General features: G+C 44.3%; 1 protein-coding gene across 1 annotated transcript in view; it reads right to left on the bottom strand.

The window, feature by feature from the left end:
- The window catches only part of GSG1L2 (GSG1 like 2), a 48,967-nt gene extending 31,747 nt beyond the window's left edge, over positions 1–17,220 (bottom strand). Inside the window, exons 1-2 of the mRNA XM_024206444.2 lie at positions 16,926–17,220; positions 6,447–6,494 (exon numbers count right to left, since the gene is read on the bottom strand). Coding sequence (XP_024062212.1) covers positions 6,447–6,494; positions 16,926–17,220 — 343 coding nt within the window. The remainder of the gene's footprint in view (positions 1–6,446; positions 6,495–16,925) is intronic.
- Between the last annotated feature and the right edge of the window lie 3,986 nt (positions 17,221–21,206).

Raw genomic sequence — 21,206 nt, 5'->3', positions numbered from 1 at the left:
AGTTTTGTGGTCTTCTATGTCCAAAATAGCTGTCCAGAGGGGAGTTGTGGCATAGTCAGAGAGTTGCAAGATGGTACGGGCCTGTGGGGGCATAAACACAGTATTTGAATGGAAGTACTCCATTTCTAATGGAGAAGCCTGGGTCGGGCTTGGTATTGTGCAACATCTGTTTACTCGCAAACTGGTAGCTCTGTAGAGAGGATTTTACAAGGGATAAGAGGTCCATGTTCACTAATACATTGGTGAAATGGTGGGTCTTCAGGATGGTGGAAAGTTCAGATGGTCCTTCCTTGCCATCAAGGTACTCCCTCTTGTGGGAGAATACATCAGGCTTGCCATTTGCCTCCAGAACAATAATGCAGCATGAACTTCAGACAAGAACAAAGAAACAAACAGGGACCATTGGATTTGGTCTTCGTGGATCACAAGTGTTCTGAGTTTTTATGGTTGGTGAATACCTGGATGGGGAAATATGCACCCTCTGAGAGGTGATGCCACTCTTCAAAGGTGGTCCTGGTGGCTAGCAGCTCTTTGTCATAGATTTTGTAGCTCTGTTCTGTGGGACTTAGCTTTCTGGAGTAGAATGTTCATGGATGGAGAATGCTTGGTGACACTCTGGGATTCTGACAGTGCTGCTCCAATGGCATAATTGGAAGTGTCTGTCTTGACAACAAAAGGCTGGGATGGGTTTGGGTGCTTCAATATAGGTGCAGAGATGAAGGCCTTCTTTAGTTGCTCAAGAGCCCATTGGGCCTCTGACTGCCAGATGAATGCGGAATTCTTATGGCAGAGTTAGGTAATGGGGGACACTACCTGGGTGATGAACCTCCAATAGAAGTTTGTGAATCTCAGGAAGCATTGGATGTCACAGGCCCAGTCCACAATGATGGTGTGGATACATAGTGATCTCATTAGACAAGATGACGTAATCCAGGAAATCAATGGTGATGCAGTCAAACTCACATTTTTCTGGTTTGGCATACAGGTCATTTTTCCTGAGGTGTTTCAGCACTTGTTGGACACGCTGGTCATGCAGAGTCTGGTTTTCTAAGAAGATGAGGATGTCATCTAAGTAGATCAGAATGAATTGGTCTACATATCTTTGAAGATATTATTCATGAAATACTGGAATGTGGCCATGGTTTTGGAGAGGCCAAAGGGCATAACCAGGTACTCATAGTGGCAATACCTGATGCAGAAAGTGGTTTTCCATTTGTCACCCTCCCTGATGCAGACCAAGTTGTATGCACCATGCAAGTTAAGCTTGATGAAGATCTTTGCTGTACTGATCCATTCTAGGAGCTCATGATCAGCAGGAGAATGTCAAACTGCATAATTTCCTGGTGGTCTCCTATCTTGACCTGGAGAGGTGCTGTTTTTTAGGAAACTGGCCGGAAGTCAGCATACTACCATCAATAGTCTTCACCTGCTCTGGGACACGCTTCCTCTGCCTGGGCAAATGGTTGGCTCCAGCATAGGTGAAGTCCATAAAGTTTCTGGACAACCCAGAGTTGATCAATGAAAGCAGGGTACAGCTTACTTCAGGTGTGGCTGGGACCCAGAGCTGGAGGGGGATCTGCTGGTGTGGCTGGTGGTGCTCCAATGGTGCATGGGCAAATGTAGGCTGCAGAGTAGATCCATTTGGGGGTTTGCTCTCTGCATTAGGTCCAGCCATGACTCCTCTACCGGGGCTGGATCGAGTGGTTTTCTGGCACTGTAGCGAGTCTGGGATTGTGAGAGCACTCTGAGGTGAAGTGGCCACTTTCTCTGCAGTACAGGCAAGGCCATTTCGGCACCAGTAATCCTTCTGTTGATCTGTGATGAACTCCCTGGTGCTATCAGTTTGCATGGGATCAAGTCTGGAACTGGGCAAAGGACATGCATGGGGCCCTTGACACTAGGCTGGGAATGGTTAGAAGCCTATTTCTTTTCCAGGCAATGCTCGAGCAGCTGGTTCTTGATTCTTATGCAAAGCTTGATGTAGGGTACCAACTCAGCATGGTGGGGGGGGGGGGGAAGGGGAGGGGAACAAGAGCCAGATCCTCCTTTACAGCATCATTCAATCCCCAATGGAAATTATAGATTTGGGGTGCATCATTCCAAACCATACCAGTGGTCAGGCTCCAGAAGTGGACTGCATAGGTGGAGACAGGTCACTAACACTGGCTGAGGAACTATAGGGCTGCTTTGATGTTGCATACTTGGTTGGGGTCACTGAATATTAACAAGAAGAAATGGATGAAGTACTCAAAATGGCCAAGCATCATGTTGACCTGTTCCAGGATGGGTGAGGCCCACTCTAGGGCTTCTCTAGACAGTACATTGATAACAAATCCCACCTTCATCTGATCGTGTGGGTGACACTGGTTAATAAAAACCTCAAAACATGTGGCAGTCACCATCAAACCACTCTGGCAAGGGAATTTTTGAACCACACTCCAGGGCTTCTAACATGGGTGGGCCAAAAGATCCTGGAGGGGCCTGAACCAGCACTTGGAGGGAAGCATTCTCTAACTTTAGCTGGGCAATTGGTTCTCGAGGTTCTGGAGTTGGGATGACATTTCTCGGGCTGCAGCACCCAGGTGGTCCATCTAGGCCTGGGGTCCACTACAGTGGAGTCTGTGCAAACTATCAGGCTCTGGATTGTAGGCAGTCAGGCCTGGCGGTTGGATCAGTGGGTGAGAACTGGTACCAAGGTTTGAAGCTGAACATAGGGTTAGGACCAGGCTGAAGGCAGCACTGAAACTGGGGCCCAGGGACAGACCGTGGGTCAGAATTGTGATTATCATCCATGGACAAGCGAAATCAGCATCGTAGTTAGAACTCAATGCAGGCCAAAAGTCAAAGCTGGGTTGGAATTAGTGCAATAATCTGGGGATCAGGGTCAGGGCAGGCCATAGACAAGACTGAAGCAGGCAAGAACATGACTCAGGTGAGGCTAGGGTCAGGCTGGAAGCCTAGGGATTCTGTGAGGCAGTAGGAGGGTTTCTAGCCAGGTAGCGCTGTTGCACAGACTAACTTACAGCTCTGCTGGGCTGAGTGAAATACCTGTGCCTGAGGTCATCTGACCCAGAGCCTACTCAGGGATAGGCTGCTGCAGCATGCCTGAGAGCTGAGTCAGTGCAGGCTCTGTGGGAGTAGTGAATCATGTCACGTGAGTGAGCAGCCCTGGTCTGGCTGTGGGTTTGCCTCAAAGCATAGGGAAGGGAAGAGGAAATCATTTTTATTATGCATTTTGTTTCCACATCCCACCAACCTTAGTTCATTCTCTAACCCAGGAATTCCCAGACTGGATCAGACCCTAGATCCCTCTAGCCCAGTCTTCTGTCTTGGACATTGGTTAATAACAGCTGCTGAAAAGGAAGATGCAAGAAACCTTGCAATGGGCAGGTGTAGGATAATCTGCCCCTCCCTAGGAAGGTTTTATCTGGATCCCTAATAGTTAAAGATAGGCTTAAGCCCTGAAGAAGGAGGTTGTATTTTCTTCTAGATTTTTTAAAGCATTAACTAGTATTAGATTTATCCACTTAATTTAGCTTATTCAGTGCATGGCACAGATGATACTCAATGACTGAATATTTCTTTTGTCCTCCTTATTTAGAGGCCTCAGACCTTATTTATTTACCACACACCATTCAAGCCCTACACTGAACACACAATTGGTAATTTCCTCTTGGGCATTCTATGGTAGTTATCCCCATAGGATCACATTTCATGTTTTACAAACATTAATGAATGTATTTTCACAGCACCCCTGAGAGAGGGGATGATATTACCCTGTGGTGGTCATTGGTGTGGTCTTTCAAGGGGCTCCAGCTTCTCCTGGCTGACTACCCGTAGCATCTCTTCAATCAGGTCAATACTTAGACTTTCACCTCTAATTAAGACTAGAAGGCCTTCGATTATAGGGCTTGCAGTCTGCTTCAGTCTCTTGGTTCTTTCTTGGAGACAGCCTGGTGCAGGGCTGTCTCCCCTTTACTATCCCAGGCCTTTCTGCCTCCCCTTCCATCTCTGAACTCTCTCCTTGATATCAGGTCTTGTTTCCTTTATTGTTTGCTGCTGTGGGTGCCTGTCTCCGTGATTGGCAGCTCTGGCAGCTGCGGGGTGGTGGGATCAAGCTGCTTGCTTGTAAACAGGAGAGGTTCTCCTCTCCCTCTGTCTACGCTCAATATGGGGTTTGTAGCCCCCAGTACATACTCCCACTTTATCTGTGTGGAACTGAGGCACAAGAAGATTAAGGACAAAAGTGGCAAGTGTTCACTAATTTTGATGCCCAACTTCAGACACCTCGGGCTAGATTCACCTAGGAACTTAGACACAGTCATACTGAGCATCACCACACCTAACTTTTAGGTGCCTAGAAAATCCCTGCAATTCACAAAGCCTGAGTTCGGAACCTAGGCTTCCTATAGAGTGAATGGGGAGAGACAGGCACTGTAGACTGCAATTCACAAACATCAGCATGCTAGGGGGCTCCTTGCGTAAGCTAGCCAATGAGAGATGCCAGAGCAAGGGGTGGGGCAGAGATAGGTGCCTAAATCTGGGCTTCAGGGAGATGCCTAGCTCTGCTTGAGATTCTCAGCTACAAACCCTTTCTTGTCAGTAGGTGCCTACACCATCTTAGCAAGAAAGACATCCCTGCTAACGTTTAGCCCTGTGCTTAGGGTACTCACCTGGGATGTGGGAGACCGCCTGTGGGGGAGAAGGAGTTTGAACAGGGATCTGCCATCTATCAGATGTATGCCCTAATCCCTGGGCTGAGGGATATTCTGATCTAGGGCCTCCCTCAGTCTCTCCTGTGAAGCTGTTGCCAATGAGAGAGAGAGAGAGAGACCGTGACAGAGAGAGAGAATGACTCTGTAGCTTGCTGGTTAGCGTGCTCCCTTATGAGATGGGTAACTCAGGATCCAGTCCCCCTACTCCCATACCTTTTTTTTTTTTAGTTATTATCCACAATGCAGCAGCTTCAACAGGAGAGATGGGGGAGTCGCCATAGTAGAATAGTCCATGGCCCTGTGGTTAGGATGCTCGCCAGGGAGATGGTAGATCATTTTTCAAATCTCTTCTCTCCTTTCAGGTGACTGTGGGATTTGAAGTGGGGGGTTCCCAGGTGAGTGCCCTAACCCCGGGCTAAAAGTTATGAGGGAATTCCTCCTCCTCCCCCACCCCGCACCACTCTTCCATGTAAGCTCACCTGTAGGGGCTTGATCCGATAGGCAAAGCTCTGAGCACTCACTGGATAGGGCCCCGCAGACAAACTAGGTGGAGGAACACCTATTTTCCCCCAGTTTGTGACTTGCTCTGGAACTTAGATGTGTGGACGCCTAGCATGGGTTTGCACTGTGCAAAGCACAGAAACAGAAACCCAGGTAGCTTTTACTGCAAGAATGGAGACACTGAGTGAGTTTAGGCACCTACAGCATTCAGGATCAGCTGAGTGGGGGTTTTGTGAATCCCAGTGGGACCTGATTCTGGGATTTTGGTGCCTAAAATGGCAGTTAGATTAGACACCAGAATGCAGAAATCCACAGTTAATGGAAGGTGAAGAGATATTTGTGTAGTCTCATTTCCTACAAGTGCTACATACATGGACAAGCATAAGATAACCCATTGTTCACTAGAAAATAACCTGAACTCTGCCACTGTGTCGCGTGGCTCAAAGGGGAAGGAATCCTGCTCTTACAGGGTAGCTGGAATTCCCCTTGTGTAAAGGGAGGTTGGCATAGCCAGGTATACACTACCCACTTCTCGCCTCCAGGAGTCTGAGTAGGCATGGCCAGAGCTCACTACACTGTGGGGAGCCTGAGCTGATAGAAGAGCCCTTTGGGAGTTGTTCCAGCCAGGGTAAATTAGAGCACCCCTGAAGTTACCCCAGGGCTGTGAGGCAGGAAGTTAGCAAAGAGCCATCTATGCCCCCTCCCTGAGCCTCACTAAGCAGAATTCAGAGTACCCTGTTCATCCTACTCAGCTAATGCACTATCTATCCACCACTGAGGTGAGAAGGGAGTTGACGTGTTAGTAGACAAACTCACGGATAAGGATAAAACATTAAAAAAAGTTTGTTAACTACACAAATATAGATTTTAAGAGATTATATGTGGTAGGCCTAAAGATCAGAGATAGTTCCTTATGAAAATAAAAAGTAAACACGCATTCTAAATCCTAAACTTTTAGACTAAGCAAGAGTTGAACAAAACAGCTTTTCTCACCACACTGGATGTCTAAATACCTTTACAATCAGGTCCAGTGCTTTGGAAACTCCCACCCTTATATTTTATCAGATTTGGGCTTCATCTTGGAGTTTGGAAAACCCAAATAAAGCCCCCAAAGCCTTCGTAAGAGATTAAAGGGGATATTTCCAAAGGCACAAAGGGGAAAATGTTTAGAATGCTAATTGTAAAGTAGGAAGGTTACAGAGCCCTGAAGTACTGGAAATATATATTTACCTCGATCTGCAGGTGGAGTCAGACTGATAAAACTTCTACATTTCTCACCTAAAAGACATATACAAATTTAAAGTTTAAAAATAAAATGCAGAACTAGATGACTACAATGCAAAGAAAGGCAAAATGTCCTCCTGTATTCAAATTGTCATGAAAGACATTTCACTGAATGCATGTATAAACGTACGTGCTGGTTTTAGTTTAGAACTGCCCCAAGAGGAGCACTTGTTTTACTATACCGTGCACTATATTTTCCAGCCCAAACTAAGTGAATAAAACACTAAATTTATTATAGTAACTGCACAAAACTCAGGACATTCAGAGTCCAGGTTCCCAAACAATTATAAATTAGAGTGGTAGCCGTGTTAGTCTGTATCAGCAAAAACAACAAGGAGTCCTTGTGGCACCTTAGAGACTAAAAAATCATAGAATCATAGAATATCAGGGTTGGAAGGGACCTCAGGAGGTCATCTAGTCCAACCCCCTGCTCAAAGCAGGACCAATTCCCAACTAAATCATCCCAGCCAGGGCTTTGTCAAGCCTGACCTTAAAAACCTCTAAGGAAGGAGATTCTACCACCTCCCTAGGTAACCCATTCCAGTGCTTCACCACCCTCCTAGTGAAAATGTTTTTCCTAATATCCAACCTAAACCTCCCTCACTGCAACTTGAGACCATTAATCCTTGTTCTGTCATCTGGTACCACTGAGAACAGTCTAGATCCATCCTCCTTGGAACCCCCTTTCAGGTAGCTGAAAGCAGCTATCAAATCCCCCCTCATTCTTCTCTTCTGCAGACTAAACAATCCCAGTTCGTTCAGCCTCTCCTCATAAGTCATGTGCTCCAGCCCACTAATCATTTTTGTTGCCCTCCGCGGGACTCTTTCCAATTTTTCCACATCCTTCTTGTAGTGTGGGGCCCAAAACTGGACACAGTACTCCAGATGAGGCCTCACCAATGTCAAATAGAGGGGAATGATCACGTCCCTTGATCTGCTGGCAATGCCCCTACTTATACAGCCCAAAATGCCATTAGCCTTCTTGGCAACAAGGGCACACTGTTGACTCATATCCAGCTTCTCATCCACTGTAACCCCTAGGTCCTTTTCTGCAGAACTGCTTCCTAGCTATTCGGTCCCTAGTCTGTAACAGTGAATGGGATTCTTCCATCCTAAGTGCAGGACTCTGCACTTGTCCTTGTTGAACCTCATCAGGTTTCTTTTGACCCAATCTAGAAGAAAATATAAGACCACTTTCGAAAAAGTTTGTAGGTGACTCAAAAATGGTGGAGTGGAACATGATAATAAGGACAGATCAGTTATAAAGAGCAGTTCAGACTGCATAGGATATAGCCTAATGCAAGGTCATACACACATGAACCAGAAGATAGGACAGCAATGACTTCAAAAAGGATTTAGATGGCATAGTGGAAAACAAATGCAGAGAAGTTCCCAGTGTGAGGCTAAGATGCCTAATGCAATACTTGGATGAATAAACAGGGGAATATTGAGTACCAATAGGGAGGTGATACAATTTCTGTATATGGCACTAGCAAGACCATTGTAATCATTGGGGTTGCTCAGTAAACCTAGGGTGCCAGTAGAGTGTGAGGTGTCCCACAACCCAGAGGTGGTGTAATAATTGGGCCGACAAATTTATCTGAATTGTGAGCTCAACTGTAAAAACTATGAGAAAGTTTATAATGTGTCACAATAACTTATAACAATAAATGTTAATGAGAAAAGGTGCAAAAGGGAGACAAATTAGTACAAACAAAAGGCCAAATGATATAACTCAAGGACTGTGTTACGATCAAGTTGGGTAAACAAGAGAAGTGTGGGACTGGAAATTAATGAACCAAAATTGGTGTGTCAGAATTTAGGCCAAATTGGCGAACGAAATAATGAAGGGATGGGGTATTCCACCCATCACTCCCTTCTGGGGTCCTCAAAAAAGATTTTAGGGGACAATTGCTGACTGAAAAAAGGGGAAGGCGCAATCTTCACCATCATGGCTGCCACACTCCCTGTCTCCTGGGGCTCCAGGATCCATCATGTCACCATTATGTGTTTGTCATCCTGATCCTGAGAGCTGTCCTGATCAGACCAGGCAGAGAGAGGGATCCAGATGACATCATCACCTTCACTGGCTCCAGTTATATCCCGAACACCACCTGGGATGTGAGACTTTGTCACATACGCATGCCCACGCACACACACAGTGTCCTTTAGCCAGGATTGTATATTTTGCAACACTGTGACCAGAAAGGCAAATAAAATCAATTCCCTAAACAGCGTGATGCTGGTACAAGTTTCCCAAGTCTCGGTGTGGTTGATCACACCATGTGCCATGCTTATGTTGCTGGGCCTATATTTCTCCATCAGTGAGGTTGCAAGTGAGAGTCAACACCAGATGCAGAAGCTGCATTTTCTATCTTTGCTGTTCTTTTCTTTTTCACTCCTGTGTTTGTCTTGTTTTATCTTCCATGAAGTGGGATTGGACAACCATAGCAACAACAGCTCTATCCCTCCTCAACTAACTTCTCTTTCCCCCCAAAAGAACAGCTATTACCATTTTTAATATCATCTAAATGGCTGTCAGACAGGGGGAGGCAGTTTTTCTAAAGACTCTTTCTACCTAAAGGGAAAGGGAATAAGGGTTGTTGTTAAAATGAAAACTTACTTAATACTTTACATTTCAAATGCTTTAACGCTTTCTCCTTTTTCTGTATCTTTAACAAAAAGATTTTTAATGCGTTGTTTGCCATTGTACTGAGCAGGCTGAGGTCTCCGCAGACAAAACGCCAAATCTTGTTTAAAACTGTTTAATGCTGGACATTGCCAGAGTTGTGTTAAAACCTTTGACTCTTTGGGCCCATTTAGTCCATCTAAATTAAATACAATGGAAGCAAACATTGTAGGTACTTAAGCAGCTAGGCCTTGGAGTCGCCAGTCCTTGTGCAGCCCAATAACCACTCAGACGTGGCTAAGGGAAAGGGTATTTGACTAGGACTGGCAGAAAATGGAAAGGTTGCAAATACCTCAGGTACTGAAACTGTTACAATTCAAAGTGATCAGTAACAGATCTTGTTGGTTAGGGCATAATGACAAACATTTTCAAATAAATTCAGGGAGATTTGTGGTCTCTGGTGGGAGGGGAGAGAGGTCCAAGCTAGTGCTGGACTCAGTCTCTCCCAACCTCACCCCCATACACCCCTAACTTCATCCCCATTCCTATCCCTCAATCCCCTTTGTATCCCAACTTCACCCTCATGCACCCCCATCCCCTAGGCACTCCCAACTTCACCCCCATGCACCCACAACTCCATCCCCCATGCACCTTTTGATGCTGTAGAAAAAGAAAGATGTGGGTTCCAGGGTGCTGCTTTGAGGTGCAGAGCGCCACACATGCTTACACTAAGGTATGATCACTGATGTATCAACACAGTTGCACAATTGTGATAAATCTTATACAAAGTATGCCTTGTAAGGTATCAAGGGAAAACGGAAAAGTTGTGATCTGTTGAACAATGTTATCCTGTTTATATGCCTGTATTGTCATTGTATATGAAGCTATAAATCTTCGCAATGTATTGGTATCTCAAACATGTTGTGTTCCTGGGTAACATCCACAAGATGGATTGATCCAGAGAGACTTATTGCAGGCTAGCAGATTTAACATCACTGCTACTATCCTGATCTAGAGACTCTGAAATCAGCTGTAATGTATATGATTCATTTTAACCTTTTAATAACGCTCTTCTTTTCTTTTTTTATTAATAAATCTTTAATTAGTTTACTAAAGATTGGCTGCCGACCCTGTGGGTGCTCTGGGGCTGGAGCACCCATGGGGAAAAAAGAATGGGTGCTCAGCACCCACTGGCGGGCCCCGCCAATCAGCTCCACCTCTCTCCCCCAGCACTTCCCACCCGCCACTGTTCAGCAGTGGGCAGGAGGCACTGTGGGGAGGGGAAGGAGGAAAGTAGGAAAATACAATCTAGGTGCAGCTAGTAACTGGTTGGAAAACCATTCCCAGAGAGTAGTTATCAGTGGTTCACAGTCAAGCTGGAAGGGCATAATGAGTGGGGTCCTGCAGGGATCAGTTCTGGGTCTGATTCAGTTCAATATCGTCATCAATGATTTAGATAATGACAAACTTATAAAGTTTGTGGATGATACCAAGTTGTGAGGGGGTGCAAATGCTTTGGATGACAGGATTAAAATTCAAAATGAGCTGGAGAAATGGTAAATAGGATGAAATTCAATAAGGGAAAATGCAAAATACTCCACTTAGGAAGGAACAATCAGTTGCACACATACAAAATGGGAAATGACTGCCTAGGAAGGAGTACTGCGGAAAGGGATCTGGGGGTCATAGTGGACCACAAGCTAAATATGAGTCAACAGTGTAACACTGTTGCAAAAAAAAAAAAAAAAAAAAAAAGAAGCAAACATCATTTTGGGATGTATTAGCAGGAGTGTTGTAAGTAAGACACAAGAAGTAATTCTTATGCTCTACTTCGCACTGGTTAGGCCTCAACTGAAGTATTGTGTCCAGTTCTGGGCACCACATTTCAGGAAAGATGTGGACAAATTGGAGAAAGTCCAGAAGAGAGCATCAAAAAAGATTAAAGATCTATAAAACGTGACGTATGAGGGAAGACATAAAAAAATGGGTTTATTTAGTCTGGAGAAGAAAAGACTGAAAGGGGATATGATAACAGTTTTCAAGTACATAAAAGCTTGTTTTAAGAGGGAGAAGAGGGAGAAAAATTGTTCTCTTTAATCTCTGAGGGTAGGGCAAGAAGTGTTGGGCTTAAATTTCAGCAATGGATGTTTAGGTTGGTTCCTAAATGTCAAGGTGGTTAAGCACTGTAATAAATTGCCTAGGGAGGTTGTGGAATCTCCATCATTGGAGATTTTTAAGAGCAGGTTAGACAAACACCTATCAGTTTAGAAAATACTTGGTCCTGCCATGAGTGCAGGGGACTGGACTAGATGACCTCTCGAGGTCCCTTCCTGTCCCACAATTCTATGTTTCTATGATTCTAAGAGTGAAATGTTTACAAGCAAATAAAAGTGAAAACATGCATCTAAAAGTCTGAAACTTAATCTTCCAAGTTTTGGTTCCAGGCTTTGTTAAGATGGCTTTTCTCGCCCCCAGTCTTCCGGCAAGATGGTCAGAATCTCTCCCAATGGCCCAAAGATGCTGGTGCCTTTGTCTTCTTAGGTGAAAGACAGAGATATAACTTGGGGTTCTCTGCCCCTCTCTCTTATAATCCAATGAACCTTTGAAGTAGATTCTTCTGAGACTTACCCTGTAAAGTAAAGTTTATTCAAGCAGTAAAGAAGGCAACATAGAGTCTGGTGTTGAAGGAGGCTCCATGCTCTTTCTCCTCATCTGTGTTTGCTGAAATGCAACGTTGCTTTGTCTCCTGCCATCTTTTTCCCCTGCTGTCTCAAGGACCCTGTTTATTACTTATTTATAAATTAAGGTAACATTTAGGATAAACCTCATTAACAACTTTTGCCTAGGTAGGGTTGTGTGGGTTTGAACATGTGATAATAACATCATACAGGGGATTCATAACTTGACATACAACATTGCTACACACAGTTCACCATGTTATTGACCAGCAAGTTATTAGTTTTCCAGTGATACCGAACAAGGCATATTTTGCACAAAGCTTGTTGCAGTGGTGTGTAGGGTGTGAATACAGGGATGCTTTTGGTCACACTCCCCCCTTGCAAAGCTGCAGGAGGGCTAGCCACTGGCTTAACCAGAAGCAGCAGGTTAGAGCCCTCTTTCAATCATGGGGGCACTATTGCCTAAATTTAGACTGCTGGATGTGTCTGGCTTTCACGCTCCATCTCTAAACTCCTTCGCAACACTCCCTTGTTCGCTAGCTCCTCCGGTCGCTTAGGGGCTGGCTTTTTAAACCCCTGTTCCTCAGTAGCCATGCCCCCTTATCAAGGGATCCTACAGGAAGTAGGGATCAAAGGATGGCAGGCTAAAACCTTGTTAGGAAGCTCTCAGCCTTGCCTAACAGGCTGCTAGGCTCAGCAAACAGCTCCTCAGACAGACCACACTATAAATTTCCATCAAGCAGCAAATGGCAAGTAGCAAGCACACAACAACAAACAAATAGACAACAAACTCACTCCAAGCATCACATAGTTGCTCCTCCTTTACCTGGAGAACTCCTTCACAAAACTTCCATTTGCTTCTGTTCGCTAGCTCCTTTATCTGTTTTATAAGAGCTGTTCAGCAGTTCTGGTTCAAGCAGCTTAGTACACCCACACTACAAATGAATACAAAGCAGAACCACTCAAACATTCCCACACTTCAGAACATGGTACAATGTGGATGTTGGGAAAGGGGATGGGGAGTGGGGGTGGGGTGGGTTCTATGGCCAGAAGGGTCACTGTGATCTTCTAGTCTGACCGCCTGCATAACTCAGGCCAGAGAACTTCACTGAATTAATTCCTCTTTGAACTAGAGCAGATCTTTTAGAAAAACATGCAATTAAAAATTGCCAGTGATGGAGAATTCACCATGGCCTATGGTGGATTGTTCCAATGATTAATTACCCTCACTGATAAAATGTTATGTCTTATTTTCAGTCTGAATTTGTCAATCCTCAATTGTCAGCCATTGGATTGTGTTATATCTTTGTCTGCTAGATTGAAGAGCCCATTATCAAATATTTGCTCCCCACGAAATACGTGTAGACTAATCAAGTCACCCCTTAGCCTTCTCTTTGTTAAACTAAGAGAAGCTCCTTGAGTCTATCACTATAAGGCAGGTTTTCTAATCCTGTAATCATTCTTGTGGCTCTTCTCTGAACCCTCTCAAATCATCAACATCCTTCTGGAATTGTGAGCATCAAGCTGGACACAGTATTCCAGAAGCAGTCACACCAACATCAAATACAGAAGTAAAATATCTCTCTACTTCTACTCAAGATTCCTCTGTTCATGCATCCAAGGCTCCCATTAACCCTTCTGGCCACTGCATCACACTGGGAGCTCAAATTCAGCTAACTATCCATCATGATCCCCAAGTCTTTTTCAGAGTCACTGCTCCCTAGGATAGAGTCCCCCATCCTGTAAGGATGGCCTACATTCTTTGGTACTTGTTGTATATACATTTGCATTTGCCATCTTAAAACTCATATTGTTTGCTTGTAACTACTTTGCCAAGTGATCCTGATCACTTTATATCAGTGACCTGTCTTCTTCCCCCAATCTTTTTGTCATCTGCAAACTTTATCAGTGATGATTTTATGTTTTCTTCCAAGTCACTAGTAAAAATATTAAATAGCATAGGGCCAAGAACCAATCCCTGCGGGACCCCACCAGAAACACACCAGTTTGATGATGATGATTCCTCCTTCACAATTACATTTTGAGACCTGTCGGTTAGCAAGTTTTTAATCCATTTAATGTGTGCCATGTTAATTGTTTAGTATTCTAGTTTCTTAATCAAGATCCCATGCAGTACCAAGTCAAAAGTCTTACAGCAGTCTAAGTATATTACATTAACACAATTAATTTTGTCAACCAAACTTGTAACCTCATTAAAAAAAGATATCAAGTTATTTTGACAAGATCTATCTTCCATAAAATAGATTGGCATGCTGATTAGAGGGCTGATTGCCCTCCTTTAATTCTTTATTAATCAATAAGAGACCACTGTAGAGAGCATGGGAGAGGCCAGGTCCCCATCTCTTGTGATGTAGTTTGTGATGTCCCAGATGTGGAGAAGAAAATGGACCCCTCTTCCCCAGCTTCCCTTCCCTTCATAACTGTGGTTCACCAGCCTAACCCTAAACACAGGTATGTCTTTACGAGGGCTAGTTGAACATTTTGTGTTAACTTGTTTTTGACTGAGAATTGGGTTTTAAACGAAATGAAATTTTTCATGAACTATGTCTGTTTTCCTTTAAAATGTTTGAGTTTGATTGGAAAACTGAAAAACCCCAAACCAAAAGTTTTTGACCAAAAAATGAATAGTATTTTTAACAAAAAAAATGAAATGTGTATGATCATATAACATGTGCACACCTTTTTGCAATAAAGAGGAGTTGAGACTGGACAGTAGATGCAGCTAATGGTGACAAGCGAGGCCCAGAGTTTGAGGAATGGCCTGGCACTGTCCTGCTAAGTGCACAGAATAAGAAAAGAAAGTTCACCTTGATTCATGAAAGGACAGTTCCTGTGGCCCAGGGGGATTTGGCCTGGCCTTCTGCCTTGGCCCCCTAAGCAGCAACTCCAACAAAAGCTAGGAAATCCAGATGTCTTCATACAGCACCTTTCCCCACTGACACCACACACTCACACCCACTTTCTGCTCCTCTAGAGCCCCGTCCTGGCTGAATGGTGTGTGTGCATGATTGGGCTGGTAGGGCGATGGCCACCCCCAGGGTACTCTATGGAAAAGGGCCAATCCTCTAACAAGGGAGAAAAGAATGCACAGGGGATTGTGGAGCAGAACTAAGGTGACCAGATAGCAAGTTTGAAAAATCGGGATGGGGGGTCATGCAGGGTAATAGGATCCTATATAACGCAAAGCCCGTAATAACCAGGACAGTCCCGATAAAATCGGGACATCTGATCACCCTAAGTAGAACAGGGAGGACTGGGGCTGGGATGAGAGTGGAGCAGAGCTCTCCATCTAGTGGTGAATTCAGGGAATGGATTTCCTCTGTAGTGCCACCTATCTGTGTGTTGAAGCATTTGCTTGGGCTAACATAGCAGCCATTCCAGCCTGGGTAAAGCAACAGCAGCAGCAGAGGAGTTGGGTGCTGGGGACATGCAGTGGCAAAGGAGTTGGGCCCCAAGGGCATACAGTGGAAAAGAATAAAGGGAGGGTGGCCTCACTGTTTGGAGGTAGGTGAGAGAATCCCTCCCGCTTTCAATCAGGGGCCAGAGACGAAGCTGGGGGGGAACTTAGGTGAAGACTCTCAAATTATTTTTCAAAAGGTTCATTGTGAAAACAGAGTTCCCTTGACAGGTGGTGGCCCCTCCAAACTCTGTCACTTTGCTTCCCCTCCAGGTGATCGAAAGAATGCCCCTGCTTCCTGCTCCCATAGAGTTGTGTAAACTTGGCTCCAGCCTCTTGCGCTCACAAGTCAGTCTCAAACCCCCCTCCCAGCCCCCTGAACAAAGCTCATTAAATTGATTCCAATCAGCTCGTCTTTTCAGCCACTCACAGCACAAGATATAAAAGCTCTCTCCCCTCTGCAATCTATAGGGATCACCCCCTCCAGAATGTCTCTGTTTCCCATCTCTTAGTCTTTGTTCTGTCTTAGCAGAGGGGCTTCTCTGCTGATCCCTGTTGTTTACAATGTAAGATGTCAAGCCCAGTGCACAGCAGAATTGGGACCCCCAGATTTATGGCTGCTAGTTGCCGAGGGTTTGACGTTTATAGGTCTGGAGTGATCTGACTCTTCTGTTGTCCTTTTTCTGTTTCTCTCTCTCTTTGGGACTACAAGGGCAGAAACTGTAGTAACTTGGATATCTGGACTTATAGTGCGCACCATACTTGTACTAAATAAACAGCCTTATTTTACAAAGATCCAAGATCAATCAGCAGTTTCATTTTATGGCAAACTAATTTCATTCTATGCCATTTCGGTGTTTAGTGTTACTCAGAGTGGGGCTAGGTTATGTACAACCATTTATGATTAATAAATGGCCAAGTTATTCTTCAGCGGGGGAAAAATGCACCTTCTGCCTTTGTTTAGGAGTGACAGCATCATGATGAAAATGATCAAATTTCATCTCCTTAGTGGGAGGCACAGAGAATGAGGAAACCCAGAAAAGAGAATCCATTTCTTTTACAATAAAATGTCATTCTTAGCACAAAATCAGGGCTTCTCTTGAAATTCTTTACTTAGGAAACACTCCTCACATTTCTGTAGTATTTGCAAGAGCTGCTGTAAATTAACATGATATGTACATTAACATGACATTTTAAAATAAGAAATAACATTGCCCTTCCTATTTTGCAATCAGGGATCTAAAGAGATTATTCCCATCAGACACGTTTATTTTAATCCAGTTCACAGATAATATCAGAAAAGTAAAAAACAATTTAAAACCTTTCTCATTAAAAGCCTTTTAACTTGCTTCTCTCACCGGAAGAGCAAATCTTGTTAATTTCTAATGGTGGTAGCCCTAGTCAGTTAATGCTCATCTAACCATCTAATGCTAATCACTGAAATCAAGAATCTGCACTGCAGTCTGCCATTCTAAACTTCATAACAGTATTTCTAAGGGTTTATTTGAACATGTTTCTTTCCGATCCTTCCTGAAGCTTTGGATCTTCTCCCTCTGGAGAAGTGGCACCCTTGTGCTGATACCTTTCCCCCTCAACAAAACATACAGCACTACAGCAGCAGGAGAACAGGGAGCAGGAGATAATCAGGAAACATTTTGGCTAAACACTTTTTGAAGTAAATGTGTCTGGCTGTCACTCACCTTCCCCATTAATAATCTCCTCACATGAATACCAGATGCCAGCGTGAAACTTTCGGTCAATGAACTTGTCATCGCCTGTCTCCCAGATATACTGAACGGCGTTGCTATTGTTCAGATCAGAGCTATTGAAGCGGATGCAGTGAGTCCCTTTCCTCTGATCTGTACAGAAAGGTTTTGCAACTTTTCTTGTCCCTTCGCACCAGTAACTGCTGCTAAATGCTGTGATAGAGAAGATTAACGAGAGAAAACTGAGCGAGAGTGCTGCTGAGGCTCTCTGCCGTCTGTCCATGCCCATGTCTGAAATCTGCCTACTTGCAGGGCCAGCATCAGTGTTAAAGTGTGCTGAAAAAGTCAGTGATAATGCTTTTCATCTGATTGTATAGGGAAGCATCCACTGAAATTCACTCTTCATTTCTGGATTTCCACCAGTGAATTGTACCAGTTTGGTAGTTAAGATGATAAGCAGAAATCTTAGGCTCATTGTTTGGCAAGAAAGAAAACAGGACACAGCAGCTCTGTCCAGCCAGTGAAACCTGTGCAGGAAATGTAAAGGGGGGAAAGGATACTGGGAGCGTGTCTGTTGAATCACAAGACTCAGGGATTAGTCTGTATCAGCAAAAACAATGAGGAGTCCTTGTGGCACCTCAGAGACTAACAAATTTATTTGGGCATAAGCTTTCGTGGGCTATCCCAGGCACAGGTGTGTGATACAGACAACGTTCCTGACTAGGGAGGGCAGCTCAGGCTTCAGAACATCTTGTTAAATTTAATAGTAATTATGGCAGGAGCGAATGTTACTTGTAGGGGGATTCTTAAGGAGATGAGCCCTATCCCTGAGATAGAGCAAGGGGAGTGCTCCATAGCCCAGGGGGACAGGAAATCGGCCTGGAACCATACCAACTACAAAGGCAAAAAGGGTGTGTTTGCCTTTGTCATTAATGGAGCCACTGCAGGCTGCCCCCAGTACTGCAAAGTGCCTCCATGGAATGCAGTTTGGTGAAGCAGTGCAGAGGGCTGAACTGCCCGATGTGCCATTCCTTCTGCACTGATGCCAATCCTGACCCTTCCCCAGGAAAAGGAAAAGGAAAAGGAAAAGGAAAAGGAAAAGTTGGCTGGGGTACAATCCAAACAAGTGAAGAGATGTGTCACCTCTTACTCTGTGACCTCACAATGCCTTGCTACTGAAGCTGTCTGCAACAAGTCAGCAATGAGCAAGCAGTCTATGTCTATATACTGGCAGCCCTGGTCCAACGCTTTGGGTCCTGGAGCCTGCCTGCAACATCGTAGACTTCCACTGTTCTCCACCGGTCTTGGTTAATGCCCGGTAAGGTGACTCCACATTCTTCCTAGCCCCAAATATGCATGTGTTTTCTGAAATGTCCAGTCCTGTTCTGGAACAGTCAGGGGAATTTTAAGATTTGTTGTTCCTTTAAAATGTCAGTATCCAACAGTTTGTTATTTTAACTGGAGTTACCAGACAGTTGAGTTCAAACACAGCACTGGATTAGTTTAGATTAAAAATAAAACAAGTGTATTTAATTGCACAGAGAGATTTTAAGTGAATGCAAATAAAAGGATTAAAGTCAGAAATGGTTACAAGAGAAATAAAGATAAAACACTTTCTAGTAACTAAAACTTAACAAGCTAGTCTGGGTTCAAGGTAAAATCTTCACCACATGTTTCCATCAAGATAGCTGACTGAGCTCCTGGGTCAGGATCTATCCCCCCAAGCCAAAGGGCTGGTACCTTTGTCTTTGTAGTTGATAGATAACTTGGGGTTTCCAGGTCCCTCTCTTTGATAGTCTAATGAAGCTTTGAAATCGATAAAAAGTCTATTTCCAGCTGTGAGGTAGGCAACATGGAGTCTGTCTTGAAGGAAGTTTTCTGATGCTTCCTACCAGCTAGAATTGTGTCTGCTAAAATGCAATTTTTTTTAGTTCCTGCCCCCTCTGGTGCAATTTGAATGAACATTAGACATATGATTGTCTGTTTCCTCCATAATAATGTGAGGTTTACCTCCACCCTTTGCGAGTTTGATGGGTCTTTTTATGCAAAATGTAAATACATTCTGATTGTGATTCAAAATACTATAGAAGTAATTCCCAGATAGAGAAGCCACATTCCTTTCCTGAGGTGGGGCAATTTCTGCTTGGCTGCCAAACCACATCTTAAAAATTATAATTTCAGTTTATATCCATAACTTTGGTCAGTTGCTTGCACCTACATTATGTGGTTATATTAACCAGTGAGTCATGAGCTTCATGGAGACCTTGCATGACACTTACCAGATACATTTCATACATTCAAGAACTGAGGTACACTTGAACTGTTTAAGCCAGCTGCAATTCATTACCAGATATCTGGGTGGCTCTTGCCCTCTGCCTTTTGGCTGTCACACAGTGACTGTCCCTCTGGAGTATCTGAGTAGACTTACAAAGTTTCAGGAAGCAGCAAGCCTGGAAACATCTACTCTCTCCACCATGGAAGATGCAGCAGCAATCTTCTCCTTTCCCAAAAGTGAGCAGAGAGCAAAGCAGTCACCTTCATATTGAATGGTGGTCTTCGTCATAAGGGACAGAAAATGAGCTGCAGTGACCAACTGGCTCTGGGTTATGTTGTGGTAGGGTTATGTAATTTTTAAATAACAATACTTGTGTTGTTCAATACACGTCTCAGCATGAAACTGTAGGAAGCAGAAGTGTCACTGGATGACAGCTGAATTTGAGAAGTCTGAGACAGACCATAAGGGTAAGGGTAAAACATGTTCTGAGAGTGAGAATACTGAACTGAAGTTAAAAAGAGACAAATGTGTCCTTTTATTCTCAGTGCATGTGACTCATACAGAAGGCTTGAGGGTAGATCCACAAAACATCAACGGTTAGTTCTGTCTGTTTTTCACAGGCTGAGCTGGTATGCTGCCTGTAGTTAAGTTTGTCGGACACGTTCCATTATAAGCCCTGTTTTCAGTTGCTTATAGCTTTGTCAAACTTTAGCTGTTTGGGCTGAAGTTGCCAGTGCTGGGTGTCTGACTCAGGCAGAATATTTTTGGAAAATTTCAGCAAAAATGGTTAAGCTGTTTATGAGACTGAGTGTAATGGGGTTTGCTAATCACTGCTGAGGCACCTCCTCGTGGCTCATCTCTCTCTGGAGTCAGGTCACCCTCTCTCTTCATGACTTGGGGTGTTCCCTCTTCATGACTTGGTCCTCCAGCTAGGTTACTATAGTTTTTCCATTGTGGGGGTATCAAAGTTCTACTCAACAAACTCTCTGTCACTTGCTCCACTGCCCAGTCTGTGCCACTTTTCCATTGGCTGGTAGGGGAACCCGGGCCCGCCCTCTACTCCAGGTTCCAGCCCTGGGACCCTATGACTAACAACTCAATCCCAGATCTTGTCACGGTTTCAATGGCCTCCTTCCTACTTTTCCTTATCTTTTAGACCACCCAGGGTTACTACTGGAGCTTCTCTGCTCCCTGTGGCTACCATCTGTAGTAACCTGCACCCTGGCACTAGCACCTGCTTCAGTGACAATGCTGCAGCACTGAATGTTGCCCTGGGGAGACAGACAGCCAAGGAGAGGGCAGCTTGAGTTGGGGAGGGGTCTTGGAATCTGCCTGAAGGGTATAGTTGGAAGTTGCTGTTGGAGAAGAATTGAGATGCTGAGCTAGGAATGAACTGGCGCTGGAGGTGGAGGTGAGGTGATAAAATAAAAGAAGAACAGAAGAATAAAGGCTGGGGATTGGGAAGTGAGAAGGGTGGAAGAAGGAAAATATGAAAGGTTTCAGGTCAGGAGTAGGAGAAAAAAAACAGACGTGGGTATGTGAGCAGGCACTATTAGAGAAGGGCTGAAGGCAGAGGTGTTAAGTTTTTTTTAACGAGGGCCTTTGTTAAGAGAAAGGTTCAAAGTGAGCAAACTTTGACTAGTAAAGGGAATCTACAAGCTGAATTGTTTTTCTTTTTACATCCTCGTGAGTAGCTTGTTAGAAAGTCTCCGTTAACTCAGCAGCAGCCAGAGCTAAGTACATCCTAGTTTCAGTCAACTGCAGAGGGGTGTGACCCAGCACAAGAAAACAGGAAAATGACTACCAAAGAAGTAGCTAAAAAAATAGAGCTGGCCAAACTAGAAGCAGAAGAAAATGAAAGAAAACATCAGAGACTGCTTCAATTAACAAAACTCGAGACACAGCAGAGAGAAAGAGAAGAAAAAGCCAAAGAGGAGGCCCACAAGAGAGAGATGGAGCTGAAAGAAAAAGAGATGGAGCTGAAAAAAAAAGAGATGGAG

Source organism: Terrapene carolina, unplaced genomic scaffold, assembly GCF_002925995.2.
Source record: "Terrapene carolina triunguis isolate 2854851 unplaced genomic scaffold, T_m_triunguis-2.0 Scaffold192, whole genome shotgun sequence".
Lineage (NCBI taxonomy): Eukaryota > Metazoa > Chordata > Testudines > Emydidae > Terrapene > Terrapene triunguis.
Note: the sequence above shows the minus strand (reverse complement) of the source record. Positions and strands in the feature narration are given on the sequence as shown.